General features: G+C 39.8%; 1 protein-coding gene across 4 annotated transcripts in view; it reads left to right on the forward strand.

The window, feature by feature from the left end:
- Window positions 1-22,401, forward strand: part of LOC120532335 (complexin-1) — a 153,478-nt gene that overhangs the window by 86,614 nt on the left and 44,463 nt on the right. For all 4 annotated transcript variants that reach the window (XM_039758238.1, XM_039758237.1, XM_039758236.1 and 1 more), the window contains one exon: window positions 11,624-11,799. In XM_039758238.1, coding sequence (XP_039614172.1) covers window positions 11,624-11,799 — 176 coding nt within the window. The remainder of the gene's footprint in view (window positions 1-11,623; window positions 11,800-22,401) is intronic.

Raw genomic sequence — 22,401 nt, forward strand, 5'->3', positions numbered from 1 at the left:
TGTTACTCTCAAGCTTGAATGGTTACTCTTATATTTTATTTCGGACACTTGTAATTTGGGAGTCATTCTGTTTAAAAAACTTTCGACAGATATTTAGATAAATAGGTTGGTGGTAAACTAATAAATTATAGGAATGACTACATGGCATTGTGGTTAGTGCAGGCACCTTTCAGCCCCAGGGGCTTGTACTTGATTATTGGCGTGGTCAACATTTGTGTTTGCACATATTTTCTCCAGATTCATGTCACTTTTCTGTGTTACCTCCAGTTTCCTCCCACATTTCCAAAGATCTACAAGTTACATTAATTAGTGAGTCTGAATTGGCGTTGTTTTAATTAGTGTGGTGCTTTGCAATAGACCATTATCTTGTCCGGGGTGGATTCTTGCATTGGTGAAATAAATACGAACAGTAGATGAAAAGTATAATTAAACCACAAAAGAAATGCGGGCTGATTGTCTCAAAGTAAAATGATGTTTTTTTATACTCTAAATATTCTTTATGCAATGAATTCGAATCATAAACTGTTACGGTGGATTCAGAAAGTATTCAGACCCCTCCACTTTCTGTACAATTTATTGGGTTGTAGATCTAATTTTAAATAGATGAATATGCCATTTTTGACCATCAATCTACCATTTAAAACCCATAATTACAATTTGAAAGCATGTTTTCAGTAAGGTTGGCAAATAAAAAAACTGAAATCTGCCATTCATATAACTATTCAGTCTTTACTGTGGCAATCCAAATTGTGCTCAGTTGCATCATGTTTGCTTTAATTCTCCATGAGATGTCTCTAGAACTTAATTGAAGCCCACCTGCCGTCACACACGTGCACCTTAGGGACAGCTTAAAGGCACTGGTAGTGGTAATTCCTTGCTGATCCAAAGGGTGGTGCTGTATTCTAACACCTCTGTTCTTCCTCACTCTGCATACCAGATGAAATAAACATTGAATTCTTTGGGCCGAACTCCAAAGACTATGTTTGGTGAATACCAGATAGTGCTTATCACCTGCCTAATGCTTTCTCTATAGTAAAACATGGTGGTGGCAGCATGGAGTGCTTCTCCATGACTGGTCAGAGTGGAGGGGATGATGAATGTAAGCAAATACAGAGATGTTCCAAAAGAAGAATTCATTCAACATCAGAATGGGGCAATGGTTAACCCTTCAGCAGAACACGGACCAAGTCAACACTCGAGTGACTTTGGGACAAGTCTTTGATTGTCTTAAATGGCCTGGCTAAAGCTCAGACGTAAACCCCGTAGAACATCTGTGGAGAGACCTAAAGATGGTGGTTTACAGACACTTCCCATCCAAATGAAGAATGGGATAAACTACAGAAATCCAGGTGTGCAAAGCTGGTAGCGACTTACTGAAAAAGACTCAAAGCTGGGATTACTGCTGATGAGGTTTCCACAAAGAACTGAATTAAGAGTTGGTATACTTCATGAATGAGAGATTTTATTCAATTTACAAACCTAACTAAAAACATTATCATTTTGTCATTATGGTTTATTGAGTGTACATTGATGGGTAAAATAGGCAAATCTATCCATTTAAAATAAAAAGTACAACACCGTAAAGAGAGTAAGAAGTGAAGGGGTCTGAATACTTTCTGAATTTACTGTAATTCCCATGAAACTGTCGATTCCAGTCCACATCCTTATAACAACTGTGGAAGTGCTGGAGCGAAGTCTGGACTCGGCAACACCAAGTCACATATATGTATATGTTCAGTTTTTTACTCCCCCTCAACTCAAGCTCCCCACTCAATGGACAAAAACAAAAAAATCAAGATAAGTCAAAGAGAAAGGTTCAGTCAGTCAGTCATTGTCCAACCCGCTATATCCTAACATAGAGTCACGGGGATCTGCTGGAGCCAATCCCAGCCAGCACAGGGAGCAAGGCAGGAACAAACCCCGGGCAGGGCACCAGCCCACCGCAGAGATAAAGGTTCAGTAGATGTAAAATGAATATAGTAGAAGAAGATAAAAAAAATTCCCTGATGCCACTGCAGATGCAGATATTTACAGTGATAGAAAAGATCCAAACTCCTTTGTCCTAACTATGAAACATATTTTTATATTAAAAAAAGAAAAACAATCATCTTTATACACACAAATTGGAAACACGGTAACTGCAGACATTGAGAAAGGGATGGAAGCCGGGCAAAGTCCCAAATGATGAAATGTCGGTAAAACACAGTTCAAAGGGGCTATTCTGAAATGTGTGTCCAATGAGTCTAGATAGCAGTCCGACCGGAGTCTGTCAGCCATGGGCAATGGATGATGAAAAGTACAAACCATCTTACTCCCATGTGTAAATGGATGAAAAGTAATAATCTGTTGTTATTTTTGATGAAATAATAGAAGCGTTTGTTATAACAGATTTAATTTTTTTCAATACTTCCTTTTTTCCCCTTCTTGTAATACGTGGTCTTATCTTTTAATATATGCAACCTTGAACTAACAGGAATACCCCAACCTTCAAAAAAGGTTGTGATTGCTAAAACAGCCCTCCCCATTTAGTAATGTAACTTTCAAACAAAAATAATAAACAATGGCATGAAATAACAACAAAAGTAGCTGTCAAGTAACAAAGTTGCCTCCACTGTCAGGGTTCCGCCAGTGCCGCATATCGTCTCTCTTGGTCAAAGATGCCTCCATTCAGGCAGCCATCATTTTAAAGCCATAAGGGGCGGAGTCAGCTGACATCACAGGGCGTGTCCTCCAGGCTGTGGAGGTAGAATGTGATGTGGATGTTGGCAACAGAGCCCCTACTCAGCACCAGGATGGTACTACATACTGTACCTGGGAAGGCCTTGGAAGGTGATCCTCAGATGTGCATGTGTGACAATGTTTTATACAAGGAAAAGGTCAGACAAAACACAACACTTATAAATACTGAACAAACACAATTGACATTTTATGTAGCCTTGCTACATCCTTACTCATTGTTGTTCTAGTCCTCATGCTTCTGTTATACTACATTTTCTTTATGTCACTATATCTGGACAATACTGTTATGAGTTTTATTCACATGTGCATGTTAACTGTGGCACACAGGGGCTCAGCAGTTAGAAGTGCTAGCCAAGCATTGGATTAGATAGCCAAAGACAACTGGAGGCTTGTATAGTCAGCTTAAACACAGGTTAGGGTATTTCTGTCCTCTATCAGCACAAATCTTCTTTCCTTATTGGGAGAATGAGAATCGGCATGTAAGCACTATGATATGTCTGTATTTTGTGGAAGAGGAATTCAGCCCTTGTTTGGAGACAGAAAGGACCAGCAAGTTGAAGAAGAACCGTATAAAAGGTCTGAACAGTAGCCAGAACCTTCGAGGCTGTGTCGACACAAAGAGTTGTCGAAAAACTTCCCAGCGTGGGGACGGAGAAAATGGCTGACTGTGTTGATCCAGATTTCCCACCTGGATAAAAGTCTGTCCATATGCCTCCCCGTCTGTAACCGCGTAAAACGTCAGTAAATGTAAGCTAAAAAGATATTTTGTCTCATGTGATTCTTGTACCGCCGTAATCACTATGGGAGGGATATCGCCTTTTCTGGTATATTATGATATTGTTTAATTATTTAATATGCCACAATTTTAAAAGAACACATTTCCAAGAGAGCTAATGCCTCTGCAGGAAACAGCTTCTAAATCATAAATTCAGGTTAATAATTGTATCGGTGGATAAAATGAAATACAGTACACACTTTTATATCTTTGAGTACACAATTTATGTAATAATGCTTCTTTCCCTAGAAAGTTAATGTCTTATAAGAATGGTTTAGTACTTACAGTATATTCTTCTTGGGTAATATTTATTTTAATTTTATTTTTTCACAAATTTAAGCTAAATATGTTTTTAGGCAATTTTAAATGAATAGATACCATGCTTGGCTAAATCATTTAATTAGTATTTGTATAGCTTCCATTCATCTTCTTCCTGTATGGTGTAGCAGAAATAAAGTATTGCTTGCATAAAGTGTTATAATTTAAGTTCTGTATAAAGAATTGGCAAAGTTAATTAACATTACCGTTTTTTTAATAATTATTAAAATGTTACTACCTACACATTAAAGAGAAAAATGTAATAAAATTATATTTTTTGTGACTAAAAAGACAATTGTAATCAAGTAGAATATTATTGTAAAGGGGTGGTGGAAATATTTTATAAAGTCATCTAATGACTCACTTGCTTTGCTATATATAGTGGGAATTCTAAATAGGGCTCTTGCTTTCATACAGCCGATAACATTTTCAGCCTGTTAATTATATTCACACCTTCTATGTTTCTTTTCCCGGTGACGAAAATGAAAATGTGATATACCAGGCAGTCAGTTTTGTCAGGAGAAAATGAAGTGGCGCATGATTCAGCACTGTGAGCTAAGCAAGTACCGTTTCCTTTCCTGGACATGTTTACTTCATCAGGGTGTCATGGGGCGTCATATCAAAGAAAGGAATGGCTATGATTGGGAATTCATAATATTTAATCATATATATTATTTCAAGGAAGTGCATGTTGCAGCTTTCTGACTCAACTGTTCAATTTGCCATGTTTCCATTTAGGCCCCTTTAGGGACTTGAATGTAAGGCAACTGTTGCTACCCTTTTATTTTTAGCCTTAAAAATGCAAAGTGTTATAACTAACAAATCCCCGCTATTACTTGTAAATATAACAAACTGGAAAGTCAGCCATTGTCCACTTCTTTTGTGTATGTATATTATATCTGCATGTGGGATTAAAGACATGGCGTTGCTAATTTATACAACTTGAATTTCTCATTGAGGCTCCCTCTGGCACCATCCTTCAGATGAGACATACTGTAGAACCGAGGTTGTAACTCTCTGGTCATTAAAGATTCCTCGGCATCTTTCGAAAATAGTCAGGTTTATTCCGATGTCCTGGTTAAATTGACTATCATAAGTCTGTTCTGGCCCCCTAATCATCCCCTGTCTCTTTTATTTTCATCAAATTTTATTTCACAATTCAAACATGCACCAAAAAAACAGCATTCTAAACCTAAATACAAAATTATAATATAGTAGGAAAACATTTTCTTCACACTTAACCCTAGAGAGCACATCAATCAATCAGTTCCTTCCACCTCTCTTTGGTGGCGGCAATACACCACTTTTAAGTGTCTCTTTAAATAATTTCTCCTCTGTCTCTGATTGGCTATCTCTCTCACCCCATCACCCAACTAATACCTAATGTGTGGTGAGTAGACTGGCACAAGAATGGCAGCCGTCACATCATCCAGATGGCTGCTACACATTGGTGGTGGGTGAACTGGTTTCCCTCTGTCTATGTAAAGCAGTTTGAGTAGCAAGAAAAATTGATTTGTTACTTCATTTCTGCTTATTAATAGCTTTTAATTCCATATGACCATGAACATGCTAGAGTTTTTTTTTTATACTGATAAAATGAAAACGGAATACAGCAAAAGAAAACCAACAATAATAACTGGTGTTGAAAAACATTCCTTTATGTCGTAATTTTGCCCTAAATATCGGAGGCCATCCAATTTCCTCCTTCCCTTGGTTTCACTCTGGTATATCAGTGCAAGGTGATATATTTAATTAGTCAGGGCTGGAAATGTTCCTTTCTCTTCGATTTATCATCTTATCCCTTATACTTCCTACTTCTTACTTTCTCGTATACAAAGTATAGAGGGTAAGTATTATAATCATGCAAAGATTCGATGTCGAGATTTTGATGAATCGCGACGGTTTAGACCTCCCTGACTTTCTCATATATACGAAGTATACGGAAAGCACTGGAATCCTCCAAAAATTCCATTTCGAGATTTTGATGAATCTCAATGTTTTAGACCTCCCTAAGTCTGAAAATACCATTTTTGGAATTATGTCTGTGTGTGTGCGTATGTATGTAAATACGATAACTTGAGTACGCTTTCACTTTAGGTCCGCCAAATTTTACATACAAGTATTAGGTACAAAATGTAGATTTCTATCAATTTTTGGACTCTATACGCTAACCAGAAGTGGTACTTTACCTTTTATTCATAGAGCTGCAGAGTCTGATTTATTCAACTTTACTATTATAACAATTGTTCAATATATTATTAATTTAATTTGATGTGTTGTTGATAGTTCTTTAATGTACACAATATAAAAATATAATCATTGCCTTGCAGGTTACTCCTTAAATACCCATCCCCATATCTGAGTATACAAGAAAGTCGAGGGGAGAACACTCCAATTTTTCTATTTGCAGTTGAGGTCTGTGCTCAGGACATGTGAAGTTCCCCTCTCTTCCCCTCTTCCAATGTATGCCCTCAACTCATTTGCTTCATCCCTTTCTCATAAGACCACACAGTATCTGGTCTCTCTTCCTTCCTCCACAAAGCTTCCAGGCACATCTCAAAGTGCATAAAATCAAAACAGTGCACAGTATTAGCAATGACATTGGTTTCCCTTTTGAAATATGAGATCCTTCCCCAATTTAAATGGGTGACCATGACAGACAGGGGATTTTTCTTTACATAGAACTTAAACTATTTCATTCAAACAGTTCAACCACTCATATCACAGATGTTATATTTGAGTTCCACAACAAAGCCTTTCCTGTTGAAATTGTTTGCTCATCCCCTACAAAAAAAAATCCCTGAGTAATTAAGATCAAGGCACCACGTATGGCGTGAAAGTGGATTTGTACATTTATTTTAATAATCTGTCTTTAAAATTTCTTTGTACACAGTTCTTGGGTGTCAAGTAAATAATAATACAGTAATCCCTCGCAATATCGCGCTTCGACTTTCGCGGCTTCACTCTATCGCGGATTTTAAATGTAAGCATATCTAAATATATATCACGGATTTTTTGCTGTTTCGTGGATTTCTGCGGACACTGTGTCTTTTAATTTATGGTACACGCTTCCTCAGTTTGTTTGCCCAGTTGATTTCATACAAGGGACGCTATTGGCAGATGGCTTAGAAGCTACCCAATCAGAGCATGTATTACATATTAACTAAAACTCCTCAATGCTATACGATATGCTTGATTATTCTTTTGACTGCTTGATTGTTTGCTTGTCTCTGCCTCTCTCTCATCCTCTCTGACATTCTCTGCGCCTGACGGAGGGGGTGTGAGCAGAGGTGCTCTTTGCACAGAAGCTGTTTGCCTAGTGGATACGAACGCACCTGTAAGAAATGCTGGCCGCTTTCTTTATCGCGGTGCTTCCAAAAACACACTTATTGATTTTTTGCTTTAATCTCGCATTCTATCTCTGACGTTCTCTGCGCCTGACGGAGGAAATGTGAGCAGAGGGGCTGTTTGCACAGGGGCTGTTTGCTTAGAAGATACTGACGCTCCTCTGAAAAATGCCGCTTTATTGCGGTGCTTCGGCAAACTTAAAAGGACACCTATTGATTTTTTGATTGTTTGCTTTTTTTTTCTCTTAAATTCTCTTCTCCTGATGCAGACACTCCTTTAAAGAAAAGATATATTTGCATTCTTTTAATTGTGAGAAAGAACTGTCATCTCTGTCTTGTCATGGAGCACAGTTTAAACTTTTGACTAAAGGGTGTTATTTCATGTCTAGAGGGCTCTAATAATGATAACAGTGTGGGAGAGTTTATAAGGGCTTAAAATATATCAAAATAACTATACAAACATATGGTTTCTACTTCGTGGATTTTCACCTATCGCGGGGGATTCTGGAACGCAACCCCCGCGATCGAGGAGGGATTACTGTAATTATTACTATTATTTTTTTTAATAAATCTTTTTTTCCATGGTTCTTTGTTGTTGAGTTCCCGTTGAAGAATTTACTGGTAACAGAACATATAGTGCACACACCAAAACAACTGAAATAACAATTAACAAAGTGGCATTTCCGATATATTAATAAAGTTTACTGTCCGCCGTCAATCACAGGGCACTCTGGTAAAATGTCTGTAATACACCATCATCCTTAAAACTTAGACTTCATCACATTGCTGTGCGTGACAAAACAGCGGGTTGACGACTGCATGCTGACGACTGTACATTTTTGCTGACGGACAGGCCAGCATTTTGCATGGAGTATGCGTTAAAATCAAAAGAGAAACGGCATGCAAAGATGCGCGAACACAAGGAGATTGGTGAGAATCACACCTTAGTGTGCCATGGCAAATCAGATGGGACAAACTGAATTCCAAAGGGCACAGATATCTTCATAACAGGGGATCCATATGATGTTGAAATAAATTTCAAATGTTTTGCATGTTACCTTTTGTTTTAACGACCTGTCATATTCAGCCCTTCGTTCATTATTCTGGCATAAGTGTAACCAGCCTCTCATTTGGAATACATGGTCCATCTTCGGTGCTGTGTACTCAGAAATATTTTCCCGCCTGTGTCTCCAAGTTTGACGTCATTTTCGCAGCGACTCCCTTGCACCCAGCACAAGATATAAACCAGCCTTTATTCGGCTCAGGGATATACAAGGGGGAGCCCATACCGACACATATGTTAACGGAACATCTGCTTAACAATAATAGTAATAATAATAATACATTTTATTTATATAGCACCTTTCCTACGCTCAAGGCACTTCACAGAATTTAAGAAAGAACGGTAGGGTATACAGTATATAGTATTGTACTAAACCAGATAAATAAATAAAGAAGAGTAAGATAATAAATTCAGAGAAAAGGCCTAACAGACAACAGGTTACATGAGCATCTTGACAGAGAGGTAAACTGAGAGAAGGGTAATAAAGTCAAGGAGCGTTAAAAGCCTTCCTGAGCAGATGAGTTTTGAGTTGTTTTTTAAAAGAATTCATGGAGTCGGCTGACCTGATTATTTTCGGTAGGTCATTCCAGAGTCTGGGCACTTGCTATACAGCTGAAGGCCCTGCTGTCACCCATGGAGTGTAGATTAGTGTGGGGCACAACAAGATTGCCAGAATCAGAGGACCTTAGTGGGCGGACAGGCACATAGTGATGGAGAAGGTCACTGATGTAGTTTGGTGCGAGATCGTTTAAGGCTTTGTAGGTTATTAGTAGGATTTTATATTCGATTCTGTAAGACACAGGGAGCCAGTGAAGACGGAGCAGGATGGGTGTGATGTGCTTGCTGCTGCTGGTTCGAGTAAGGACTCTTGCAGCCGAGTTTTGAATAAGCTGGAGCTGTGATATAAGATTAGAAGGGCCCCTGCCAGCAGTGAGTTACAATAATCTATGTGGGATGTGATAAAAGCATGGACAAGTTTCTCAGTTTAGAAAAGGAGAGGAAGGAGCGAACACGGGATATGTTACGGAGGTGAAAGTAAGAAAGTTTCTTAATGTGATTTATGTGGGCGGAATAAGAGAGGGAGGAATCAAAAATGACACCAAGATTCTTTGCAGCAGAGGCAGGTCTGATGAGATCACTGCCAAGATTGACTGGGAAGGAGCTCATTTTATTAAGTTGCATTTTAGTCCCAATTTGCAGGAGTTCAGTTTTGTTGCAATTTAATTTTAAAGAGTTCTGCTCCATCCAGGTTTTAATTTCACTAAGGCAGGTTGTGAGCTGAGAAAGCTCTGATGAAGTTCCACTTTTAACATTGAAGTAGAGTTGAGTATCATCTGCATAAAAATAATAACCCAGTCCAAAGCTACAAATAATATGGCCAAGGGGAAGCATATAAATACAGAAGAGAAGAGGGCCGAGAACAGAGCCCTGAGGAACTCCTTGTGTGACTGGCGCTGAGCTGGATCTGCTGTTGCCAAGACTAACAAACTCTTGCCTATCAGTCAGATAGGACTTGAACCACTGGAGGGCAGTGCCAGAGATACCCAGCATGTTCTCCATTCTGAACAGTAGAATGTCATGTCTGACAGTGTCAAATGCTGCACTGAGGTCTAATAGAATTAATATGCTGGTTTGTCCAGAGTCTGCTGCCATAAGCAAATCACTGGTTAACCGTAGCAGAGCAGTTTCACAGCAGTGCTGTGCTCTGAAACCAGAATGAAAGGGTTATTAGTGGTTAAGTAATTGGTGAGCTGGGAGGCTACAACACGCTCAAGAACTTTTGACAGAAAGGTAAGTGGGAAATAGGCCGAAAGTTGTTAAGATTGTCGGCATCAAGACCAGACTTTTTTAACATTGGGGTTATAGAAGCGATTTTAAAACTGAGCGCACAGAGCCAGTGTCAAGGGATGAGTTTATTATTGTTGTAACCGTCAGGATTATGGCATGAAGGCAGGATTGAAGTAGTGTGCTGGGGATGGGGTCCAGTCCACAAGTAGTCGGCCTCATCTTACAAAGCAGGTTATTAACAAACACAGATGTGACTGGTGAGAACTTAGAGAAGGAGCTGGATGGAGTGGGAAGACAGTGAAAGATAAAAACAGAAGATATATTTATGTTAGTTGAATTATTTTGATCATTAATTTTGTTACAGAAAAAGTGGAGGAATTCCTCACAGACTTGAGTTGAAGAGGTAGTTGGGCGAGATGCGAGTTGGAGTAGTTTATTAACTACAGAGAACAAAACCCTTGGGTTATCGTGGCCACTTTCTATTATTCTGCCATAATGGGTGTTCTTGGCAGCAGTTAGTGCTTCTCTGTAAGCTCTTTGGTGGTCAGAGAAAGCCTGGATGTGCACAGTGAAGCCAGTCTTACGTGACATTCTCTCAAGGCATCGGCCAGCTGCTTTCATAGATCTCAGTTATGAATTATACCAAGGAGCTGAACGCTTTGTATCTGTTACTATATAATTAGTTTAAAGTTTCAATGATTTCATATGCAACCAGAAAACTAAGCAGAAATGATAAAAGCCTGTTTTTGGTTGTATTTGAGATTATTTTAGTTGCAGACTGGAGCCATGGTGGGACACAGGCTGGGCCACTTGAAGGTTGCTGATTTAGAAGATTCCTGCCTCCTTTTGGCTGACCCCACAGGAGCTTCCTGTAAAAGTGCTGCAAAAATACATCCGAGTTTTACAAGCATTGCCATTCAGTTCACTAGAACAATCGTTTGGTTGAAACTGTCCAAGAACTGCTGCTGGCAGGAATTTTTTTGAACCGCTCCCTTCTAATGATATTAAAAATAATGACAAATAACTTTACAAGCATTTCAGGGGCATTCTGGTGTGGCGTTAAAATGCTTGTATAATGTTTAGGTGTTTAACATGGATTTCTTTTCTACTAATTACACTAAAGAACTTTGTTTAAAACTTTTTCCGATCCCCTGAAAGCCGGGTGCTGGCATTTTTATATGTGATGGAATCAAAAGTCACACATACAATATATGATGTGGCAATAATCATCAGTACTATAAACAACATGGAGGCGACCATACTTAAACATTCATCCATCCATTATCCAACCCGCTATAACTACAGGGTCATGGGGTTTCTGCTGGAGCCAATCCACACCAGCACAGGGCACAAGGCAGGAACCATAACTAAACACATGGTCAAAAATGATAAAAATATTAACATCGAACAAAAAATAAATGAAAAGAGCATGATTCATGACATCTTTGTAATTAGAATAATAATGAGTAAAAATGGATAAAATAAACAAATCAAATCATTGTTTTTTCATTGGTACAGAAAATTTGCTTTGGAGGCATAAATGAACTAAATATTTTATATTTAAAATCCTTTTTTTTTATTATGGTCATACAGGGGCTACCAAAGACATGGGGAAAATGCTGGGGGGCGATGAAGAAAAGGACCCTGATGCAGCAAAAAAAGAGGAGGAACGGCAAGAAGCACTTCGGCAGCAAGAAGAAGAACGAAAGGCAAAATATGCGAAAATGGAAGCAGAAAGAGAAGTAATGCGACAAGGCATTCGAGATAAGGTAAAAAAAAATAATAATATCCCTAAAAGAATGGTGTTGAGCTGTAACTGTATGTTTATTTTTGATACTTTGTAGAAAGTAACATTGGCTTTATTTGCATTCATAATCGTATGCAATAAAAGGTTTGAAAATTTACTTAAAAAAGAAGAATACCGCTGCCTATTAGAAATGGCTGCCGAGTGAAGCGAGCAGGGGATAACCCCTTAGTAAATTTATAAGACACAAATATCCTTAACAATGTCAGTCTCTTAAATGATTGCATATTCTGTGGAAGAAAAATAAGCCACAATATTTTAATTTAACAAAACAAGTTCTTTATTAGTATTAATGCTGTGTAATATAGCAGGTCTGTGGCACGTGCATTTTAAATAAATAAATAATGCTGTCGGGGTTTTTTGGCACCTTTATCCCACAAGGTTTTAATAGGGAATCAAGGTGCGAGGGAGAGAAAAAGAAAAGAACGATGAGGAATGGAGGTTAAAAGAAAAGAGAGAAGGGCAGGAATGAGACAGATTCTGGTGCATTAAGAGAGGGTGAAGCAGGCAAACGGGAAAGTGAGCCCTGTGTGATGCTCAAGAGCGGGGCAAAGTGGCCAATCCTGCTGAGCTCTTTATGAAGCAAGAGTGACCAAACGTTCTGGGAGGCTCCCACAGAAGCACGATGGACAGTGGCATGGAGGGAGCGAGGAGCACACTTGAGCACAGTGCCCTGCAAATGCTGAGGAAATGGCAACAGGTGCCGAGCTGTATTTAAGGGTTGTCTGCGCCTGTTAATGGACATCTTTTTGTGCTGTGGAAGCTGGGATGGGTAAGCCGAGGAGATGTTGGTTTTAGGTCATACTAAAACTAGGCCCGTTTGTTCCGTGCCATGCCCAAGCTGATTGTCCCGACTCCCTACTTTCCCACTGGCCTGTACCCACACTGTGCTAAGCGTTCTGGGCCTGGGCACGCTTTCATCATGACCATGCGACTTCTTGTAAAGCCAAAACAAGATCCGAAGACGAAATGACAACATTCATGTCAAAGTGATTTTCCTTATTTTGTGGTTGTTTTGGAGTCATTTAGGGCAGGATAACGCTCTACCCTCTTATAGATTTACTGAGTGTGCAGCACAGTGTCTTGCTGTTAATCGTGCTGCACGTCCAAGAAAATGGGTGACAAATGATGTTAAGGGATGAATTTGCAGCTTTTCTTGCCAACTACCATTCACATTCATGTGTAAAGTGTGTGACAGGTTAAAGGGTTTTCTCGCACCCTTGTACCCTCGGACCACACGTCAGACACCAGATAAAAGTTCAAATAATTATTTATTATAATAATTATGTGCACAAAGCACGCTCCTCTCCACAATTCTCCAATAATAAATCACAAAAATACAATAAACCAATCCTCCACTCCCAGACGCTTAGCCACCCTGCCTCCCAAGTCAGCTCGCCGTCTGGGAGCTCCCACAGTCCTTTTATATCCCCCGACCCGGAAGTGTTCCCAATCCAACAGTCCATAAGTCCTTATTCCTTCCGGGTCAGGGTAAACAATGCTTTTTCTCACCCCGGAAGCCCGTCGCTCTTCCTATGACGAACTTCCGGGTCATAGGGCACGAAGAACTCTTCGGTCCTCCCTGCAGCTCCCTCTCGTGGCCCCCATGGCATCCAGCAGGGCGGTGCATAAAAACTCCATTGTCGATGATGCCCTGCTGGTCTTCTGGGGACCTCCATGCTGCAAGGAGGGCTCCACCTGGCGGCTTGGGGGTATTGGCCGGGATAAACAGCCGGCCATCCTCCACAAGTGAGAATAAAAACCTGTTTTTAGCTCACAAGATATTGAATGAAATGAGAATTGCGCTATCTGACTTGTCGCATCATTCAACACGTGTCTGTTTTTTGTGCTTGTGCATGTTTAGCATTTCACATTGTTCCCAAATGCTTCCAAGTAGGCCAGGACACGGTATGGTTGGCACAGCACGGAGCGAACACACTAGTCAAACAAACTAGACTTTGCAGAGTTACATGCGGACAAACATGCTTGGGCAAGGAACGAATTGCCACTGTGAGAAGAATGCCAAGGCGTGTGGTTTTTAAAGATAGATCATTTTTGCCCTTATTTTAAACCTTGTTTTATTGGATTTATTTATTGTACATGTTAACCTCCACTTTGCACATCATTTTATGGATTATTTGTTTATTTATGGGGGAACTGAAGCACTGCACTTTGGACACTGTTTGTTTTTTGTAAATAAAAGCATGAAACCCTTGTACCACCGCTTGCTGACTGTGTGTATCATCATTTGCCTGGCTCATCCTCAGGTACGTTATCAACGTTACTGGGTTTAAGCGTCTCACGAAAGCAACCAGGGAGTGTGGAGACAACCCGGACCCTCGCATGATGATCCAGAACTTTACCATTAAAGTCCTGAATACCAAATTATCACCGTGTGTACCCTGAATCCCAAACCCCTCACCCCCCACCTCTCTTAGCCGCTTAGTTCATAGCAAATAAGATGTAAGTCATGTCTGGTGACTTTTTAGTGACCCTTAGTTAACGAACATATTCTCAGCTTTATTGCTTACAGAGATGAGATCATTAATTGTCTTATCAGTAACAGCCCATCGTTATAGTCCAAGATACTCCATTAACATAAACAGGACATTAATCACATCACCTTCACATAACTCTAATAACTGCCTATGGAAATATTTTATGGGTATGATATACTTAAGTACCTGCAAAGATACAGATTTGGTTAGAACTGACAAGAAAATGAAGTATTATGAAACTAATCAACATACATAAGACCCATTACTTAGTGTTAAATCTTTAAGTATATCTTTCAATTAATTAAACTAAAAATTAAAAGAGAAAAATTCAAACTGTAAATAGAGATATATATCCAAATAAACCCAATACAAATTGAGAATATATTACTCCACAATTTAAAGGTTTCAGTTTGATATTCACAAACATCAAATGAATGTTCACATTGTTTGGTTTACAATTCAAATTGCATTGTGTCAGGTTATATAGCACCCTGATGTGTGGAGTACAAGCATAAGGAAGTTATTCTGAAACTTTATAACGCACTGGTGAGGCCTCATCTGGAGTACCGTGTGCAGTTTGGGTCTCCAGGCTACAAAAAAAGGACATAGCAGCACTAGAAAAAGTCCAGAGAAGAACGACTAGGCTGAGTCCACGGCTACAGGGGATGAGTTATGAGGGAAGAATAAAAGAGCAGAGCCTTTACAGTTTAAGCAAAAGAAGATTAAAAGGTGACATAACTGAAGTGTTTAAAATTATGAAGGAAATTAGACCAGGAAATCGAGACTCTGAGTTTAAAATAAATTCATGAAGAACATGGGGACACAGTCGGAAAACTTTGTTAAGGGTTAATTTCAAGCAGGTTTTTCTTCACACAGTGAACCACAGACATTTAGAATAAGTGACCAAGTAGTGTGGTAGACAGTAGGACTTTCAAAACTCGACTGAATGTCATTTTGGAAGAGTTAAGTGGATAGGCCTGGCGAGCTTTGTTGGGATGAATGGCCTGTTCTCATCCAGATTGTTCTAATGTTCACGGTAAAAGTAAATCTGTACATCAGAAAGTCTGGGCTGTATTTTCTTTTAACATTTCTGGTTGGTTCAAGATTTTTGGGATGGATCTTGTTAGGATGATACAGAATTGGAAGTGTTCATAGTAGGTGATGCTCCAGGGCACTTGGGGAATGAGTCCATATTCTGTAGCTATCTTAATGAAGTGTATGGCGTATAACTAACTGGTCGTCGTCTGCTTGGAACTGGACTTACGTAAGTTATTTTAATTCCACAGTATTCTGGAGCAAAATGTACTGCAATCAGTAGTCCTCTAAATGATTAAAGTGATGGCTAATTTATTTCTTTGATTTATTTTTTTTTAAACTTAAGCTGATGATGCTTCTAAGTTGTCCAAAGACCCACACTTGGGCCATGACCAATGGTTGAGAAACATTGCTTCATACTCTACTGCGTTATAAGCCTTGTAAATTAAGATTTTACTCTCTTCTTGGATATGGTTGTATCACTTGCTTAACTCTTTCAGGAGGAGTTGACAATGGTAATTGACAGTAAACTGTGACAAAACCAACCATTATGTTTTAATTGGTCTTGTTGCTAGAAGGAAGTTCAGATTCATTGGTTTGACCGAGATTTCCTGCACTCGTGTGAGTAGTAAGGTGCAAACACCAGCAAAAATGGCACTGACATCTGCCGAGAGATCAAAGCGAATGTGTAAAGCAAAACACTCTGTGTATGACATTTTGCCTGTTATCTCTGAACTGGAGTATGACTTGTTGGACTCAGATTTTGATACAAGTGATCGAAAACGAATGTGAGATTCCAGCTTCAGCTGATTGTTCCCCAGCTAATCGTTGTACTGACAATGTTCGCCAGGGGGGACTGCCACTTAACAATGATAAGAGGTAGAAACCAGATTGCAATGCACTGTGACTTTCTCCCAGCCACACAAAGACAGCCTGGCAGCAAGCCTGATGCATATTCTTGGCAAAATGGCAGCCACAGCATGCAGCAACAGACGTTTTATGTTGACTTCTGTGAGAAACCATTTCTTTTCAGAAACTATGTTTTTTGGAAAAAATATTCAGCAGTCGAAGAGTTAAAGTAACAATTAAGCACAGAACTGCGTATTAAAATTGTTCTATTTGAACCATTGCTTCTTTAGTTGGTTGTTTATGACACTAATTAACTTGTTTGTTAAATGATTGGTCTACAAGACGGTAGTGGGAGCATCTATGTTATATGAGTTGGAGATGGTGGCACTGACCAAAGAACAGAGCTGGAGGTGGCAGAGATAAAAATGTTAAGATTTGCATTGGGTGTGACAAGGATAGAGAGGATTAAAAATGAGGACATTAGAGGGTCAGCTCAGAATGATGGTTGGGAGACAAAGCCATAGAGATGAGATTGTGTTGGTTTGGGCATGTGCAGAGAAGAGATGCTGAGTATATTGGGAGAAGGATGCTAAGGATAGAGCTGACAGGGAAGAGGAAAAGAGGAAGGCCTAAGAGGAGGTGTATGGATGTGGTGAGAGAGGACATGCAGGTGAGGGGTGTGATGGAGCAAGATGCAGAGAACATGTAGATATGGGAAAAGATGATCTGCTGTGGCGACCCCTAACGGGATCAACCAAAAGAAGATGAAAAAGAAGTTAAAATACTGTTTTGGCCTGGGAAGAAGGCACCAAGTTAAAGCCACAATATATAGTGTATTATTTTCACTATTATCCACTTTCAGGCTTTGTAATCCAGAGATTTATGCTGTCATAAGACTTTCTGGAATTTGAATCCACTGGACGGCTTCATGTAAGCAAAGCACTGCAGAATGTACAGCAGTATGTTCATCTGAAGTGCGCCTTTTCCTGAATCCCTCCCTGTGGATTATCTAGTATCATTGGTAGGATTTTGTTTATTATCTTAAGCTTATGTGCTTTCTGAGAAAATGCAGCAGATTTCAAGTGTATCTACTATATGTGTACAAGAAACAGATGCTTCTGTTCCACTTTGTTGCTTTATCACAAGTAACATATTTACTGTATTAGTTGTGAAGGACAAGGCTAAGGCCTGTATATTAGTTTCCTAGTGGTAGTGTACAATTAACTGCCTTTATGTGTCAATAGTCTGAAAAGAGCCTTAAGTTAGATAGCTAGATAGATAGATAGATAGATAGATAGATAGATAGAATTTTATTTGTCCTCGGGGTAAATTTGGCTTTTTAAAGATTCTCTATACATAAATATAAAAACAGTATTATATTATAACAATCAGCAAACCCTAATCCTAACAGCTCCAAGTTTGGGTGGACAATGCTTTCTCCTTTTCCAGGCAATATGTGTATTTCGGAGTGACTTTGGGAACGGAGTTATTCTTCATGCTGGTGACTTCAAAGAAAGAGTCAAGGCCTGTTAGGCCTATTCATTTCTGGACACTGCTCTATTCAAATATTAATATCTTTAAATATAAACCTGTGGCGGGCGGCACGGTGGCGCAGTGGTAGCACTGCTGCCTCGCAGTTAGGAGACCCGGGTTTGCTTCCCGGGTCCTCCCTGCGTGGAGTTTGCATGTTCTCCCCGTGTCTTTCCTCCGGGCACTCCGGTTTCCTCCCACGATCCAAAGACATGCAGGTTAGGTGGATTGGCGATTCTAAATTGGCCCTGGTGTGTGCTTGGTGTGTGGGTGTGTTTGTGTGTGTCCTGCGGTGGGTTGGCACCCTGCCCAGGATTGGTTCCAGCCTTGTGCCCTGTGTTGGCTGGGATACGCTCCAGCAGACCCCCGTGACCCTGTATTCGGAATTCAGCGGGTTAGAAAATGGATGGAAGGATAAACCTGTGGCACAATCCGAGCAGGTCTGACCTCATCTTACTGCTACCTACAAGCCTGTATTGGCAGTATCTGCTATTTGTTATCCAAGCCAGAAGTTTTTATGTGTGGTTGGGGGTCGGGGGGTTGTAGTTTATTTTTATCATATTTATTTTTTGGAACTTCTGTAAAAATTTCCCCTTGGGAACAAATAAAGTATTATCTATCTGTCTATCTATCTATCTGTTTATTAGCTTCAATGATCACTTCTTTACACTGCCTGATGTTGGTAGTGATGAGTCCACTATGACTCCCAGGTCCTTCTCATAAGGTGTGCTTTCAAGTTTCAGACCTCCTATTGTATATTCAATTTGAAAATATTTACTTCCTACATGTAATCTGAAGGCGATGACATTAAAGTATCATGCTGGTGCCTTCCATGCACTCTCCTTTGCTTAAAAGAGGAAAAATCCAAAGTTATTTTTATCTGCAATTTGTCAGACTTAAGGAAGGTGATCCTCTGCAATATTTAAAGCAAATATTTCAAAAACTGAGCTTTTTAGAGTTTTGATGTAGGCCTTATTTTGTGTTTTGGGTTGCACTTATGGGTTTTTGTTTGTGCATTAAAATATCTTGGATTTGTCCTTTTGATATTAAAACACCCATTAGTGTGCCAAATGTCTCAAACCCATCAACCTCTTCCATTGCAGTCTTGTTATAATTAATTTGACTGCAAGATGATTAATAAATTATCATTAGTTTCTGAGAGGTATTTTCTGTTCTCTCATGTCATTTTCTTTTCTTCTGTATTGGTTCCTAAAATTGTTTTTTGTTCATTTTCTGGAGATTCTGAAGATGGTCATTTGCTTTAAATAAATATTATTTTTTGTTCAGACATAGCTTCTACTTAGATGCCTTTCTTGTGATAAGTCTGCCTATGACAGCTTTTTATCGTGTCAAGGTTGGAACGCTTGAATAACCCTCACCTCTAGAGCTCCTCTGGTTTTATGGCAAGCATTTTGAGTTTCTGATACGCAAGACTAAACACAAACCAAAGAAAAGAGACAGGAAAGGTTTTTTTAAAGCTCAGCTAGGAAAGCTGCAGGTGCTTTAAAAGTAGGCATTTCTATTTTTTTTATTTTGTACATATCTGAAATCAATATTTATCTGTTTGCTTTTTGAACAATAGGCATGTATTGAATAAGGACTTGAAGTATCGACCACAAGTCAAGGACCAACCCTGCAGACATGACAAACTAAAGCACACAGATACATTAAGTCATATCAGCATTGGCTGATTGGCTGGTTAATATAATATTGAAAAACTTAGGAATATGACATAACATACAATATATGAGTTGTGTGCAGAAGAACCTAAGGGCGGTCGTCATCAGGATGTGACAAACCATTGCCAGGGGCATGGCAATGGTAGGTGTGTGATGATTGGGTCATTAAAGCAAACAGTGTAAAAGCGAGAATCATCTGAGATTGTGAATAGTAACAAGGAGCTTGGTGCAATAGTTTATGATCTTCTGGTATTGAAAACTTTAGTGATTCCTCTTAGACTTTGAGTTTGGCTAACAATTGGGCTTTGGCAACTATTGTTTTTCAGTTCCTGGTTTCAACCCTTTTTGTGGTGTTTAGGTTTTTGATTTATCTTCTAGTCACTTCATAATTCTAAACTTGCTCAGTTTTTCTACTGGCAGAACATAAAGTAAAATAGATATAGCTTAAAAATATGTTGGTACTAACCGTCCCCTGCAACTCCACCCGCGTAGTTGTGAAATAGGACAAACTTTAAAAATCAATAAACAAAAAACAGGTATCGCTAGCTACATGGAGGCAAGGTCTGCTCCAACATGTGGCCAGAGATAGAGCGATTCGATCAGAGGCTGGCGCGTGAGTGAGGAGGGCCCCACTACTGATGTCACGCTTCCCCCTCTCCTTGGCCTGCAGCCTCTATCTTCGATTAGCACGAGTATATCTCTCCTGCAAGCAAGCTATGATAATTAGTGCAATGAGAGATGTCGCAAAATCAACAGGAAAGTTCAAGGCAAATTATATAAAAAAAAAACCCAATCTAAATCCATTAAGTAGTTCTCTCGTGAAAAGCAGTCAGACAGACGTTGGATTTTATATACCGCATATACTCACGTACTGTATAAGTCGGGTCTTGAAACCCGAAAAATCGATCATAAAATCAGACCCCAACTTACACACCCGTGCAAAAATGCGACACTTAATTTTTTCTTTTCATCTTTTTGCCTCCTCCAATCTCGCACCAATTTCTTTCGCCACTTCAACGACGTTTAATTTCAAAGTCAAAGTCAAAGTCAAAGTGAACTTTATTGTCATCTCAACCATATACAAGTATACAGATAGACGAAATTGCGAAGCTCAGGGTCCACAGTGTAACAACATGATGTGCAAATAGTAAATTAAAAATAGAATAAAAATTTTAAAATTTATAATTAAAACACAAACAAACAAGACAAGACATTGTGCAAAGATAGGACAAACAAGTAGCAGCAATATTGATGTGTAAGATATGTAATATAATAAGTAAATAAATAATAAATAATAGATATAGATAATACAGAAATTATCAGTGTATGATAATAGTTGTTTAAGACGTGTGTAAACAATGACAGGTCAGAATGTTTCATAAATCCTTAGAGGTCAGTATGAGATTTTCAGTTCTTTGGATAGTGGTTTTCATGTATTAAAGTTCTGTTTTGTAGAGGAGGTTGAGGCCGTGTGGAAGGTCCCAGGGGGCAGCCTGGTGTTAAGGAGTCTAACAGCTTGGGGGTAAAAACTCTCCTGCAGCCTCGCAGATTTGGCTTTGATGCTGCAATATCTTCTCTTGGATGGCAGAAGTGTGAAAAGTCCATGTGAGGGGTGTAAGGGGTCCTGCACAATGCTGCAGGCCTTGCGGACACAGCGTTTGTAAAATATGTCTTGTAGTGAAGGGAGAGGCACCCCAATAATGTTCTCTGCTGTCTTCACTATCCTTTGCAGGCGCTTGCGGTCGGATATGTTGCAGTTGCCATACCAGACAGTGATGCAGCTGGTCAGGACACTCTCTATGATGCCTCTGTAGAACATGGTGAGGATGGAAGGGGGAAGACGTGCTTGATTCAGCCGCCTCAGGAAGTGTAGTCTCTGCTGGGCTTTCTTGATTAGTGATGAGGTGTTATGTGTCCACGTAAGTTCCTCAGTTAAGTGCACACCGAGGAACTTGGTACTCCTAACAATCTCCACATCTAAACCGTTGATGCTGAGCGGGATGTGGGCAGGACGTGATTTTCTGAAGTCCACGATTATCTCTTTTGTTTTGTCGACATTGAGAGATAGATTGTTGTCTTCACACCATGCGGACAGCCATTTCACCTCATCTCTGTATGTTCTTTCATCATCCCTGCTTATCAGTCCCAGCACCGTCGTATCATCCGCAAACTTGATAATGTGGTTGGTGTTGTGCGTGGCTGTGCAGTCAGCAGGGTGAACAGCAGTGGACTAAGCACACAGCCCTGCGGCGCTCCAGTGCTCAGTGTGATGATGCTGGAAGTGTTGTAGCCCATCCGAACTGACTGGGGCCTCTCTGTCAAGAAGTCCAGGATCCAATTGCAGAGGGTGGTGTTTAGGCCCAACCTGCTCAGTTTTACAACCAGCTTTGGAGGGATGATTGTGTTGAAGGCAGAGCTAAAGTCTATGAATAGCATCCTGACATATGTGTCTTTTTTATCCAGATGTGTCAGGGAGATGTGAAGGGCAGAGCATATGGCATCCTCAGTTGACCTGTTTGAGCGGTATGCAAACTGAAGAGGGTCAAGGGAGGCAGGGAGATTAGTCTTTATGTGTGACATGACTAACCTTTCGAAGCACTTCATTATGATTGGTGTGAGTGCAACTGGTCGGTAGTCATTCAGGCATGTCACTGATGACTTCTTTGGCACTGGTATGATTTAAAACCAGCTTCATATTTTCTTCTGATCGAATGCTCTATCGTAGATAAGGGATGATCTTACAATAAAGGGGTATGAGGGTGTGAGATACAGAAAACACAAATCAGTGCAAATGTTGCGTTGGAATAGTTTGGGTATTACCGTGTGGTTACGTAGGCACAATAGAGAGAGAGAGAGGTTAGAAGCACATGCTGATACAGCGCATTGCCACACCCACATAGAGATAAAAGGCTGTGTGCTCCGTGGTTACTCTCTCAGGTGGGCATCAGCATATCATAATCCCTTGTACCAATAGCA

The sequence above is a fragment of the Polypterus senegalus genome, chromosome 7, assembly GCF_016835505.1.
Source record: "Polypterus senegalus isolate Bchr_013 chromosome 7, ASM1683550v1, whole genome shotgun sequence".
Lineage (NCBI taxonomy): Eukaryota > Metazoa > Chordata > Cladistia > Polypteriformes > Polypteridae > Polypterus > Polypterus senegalus.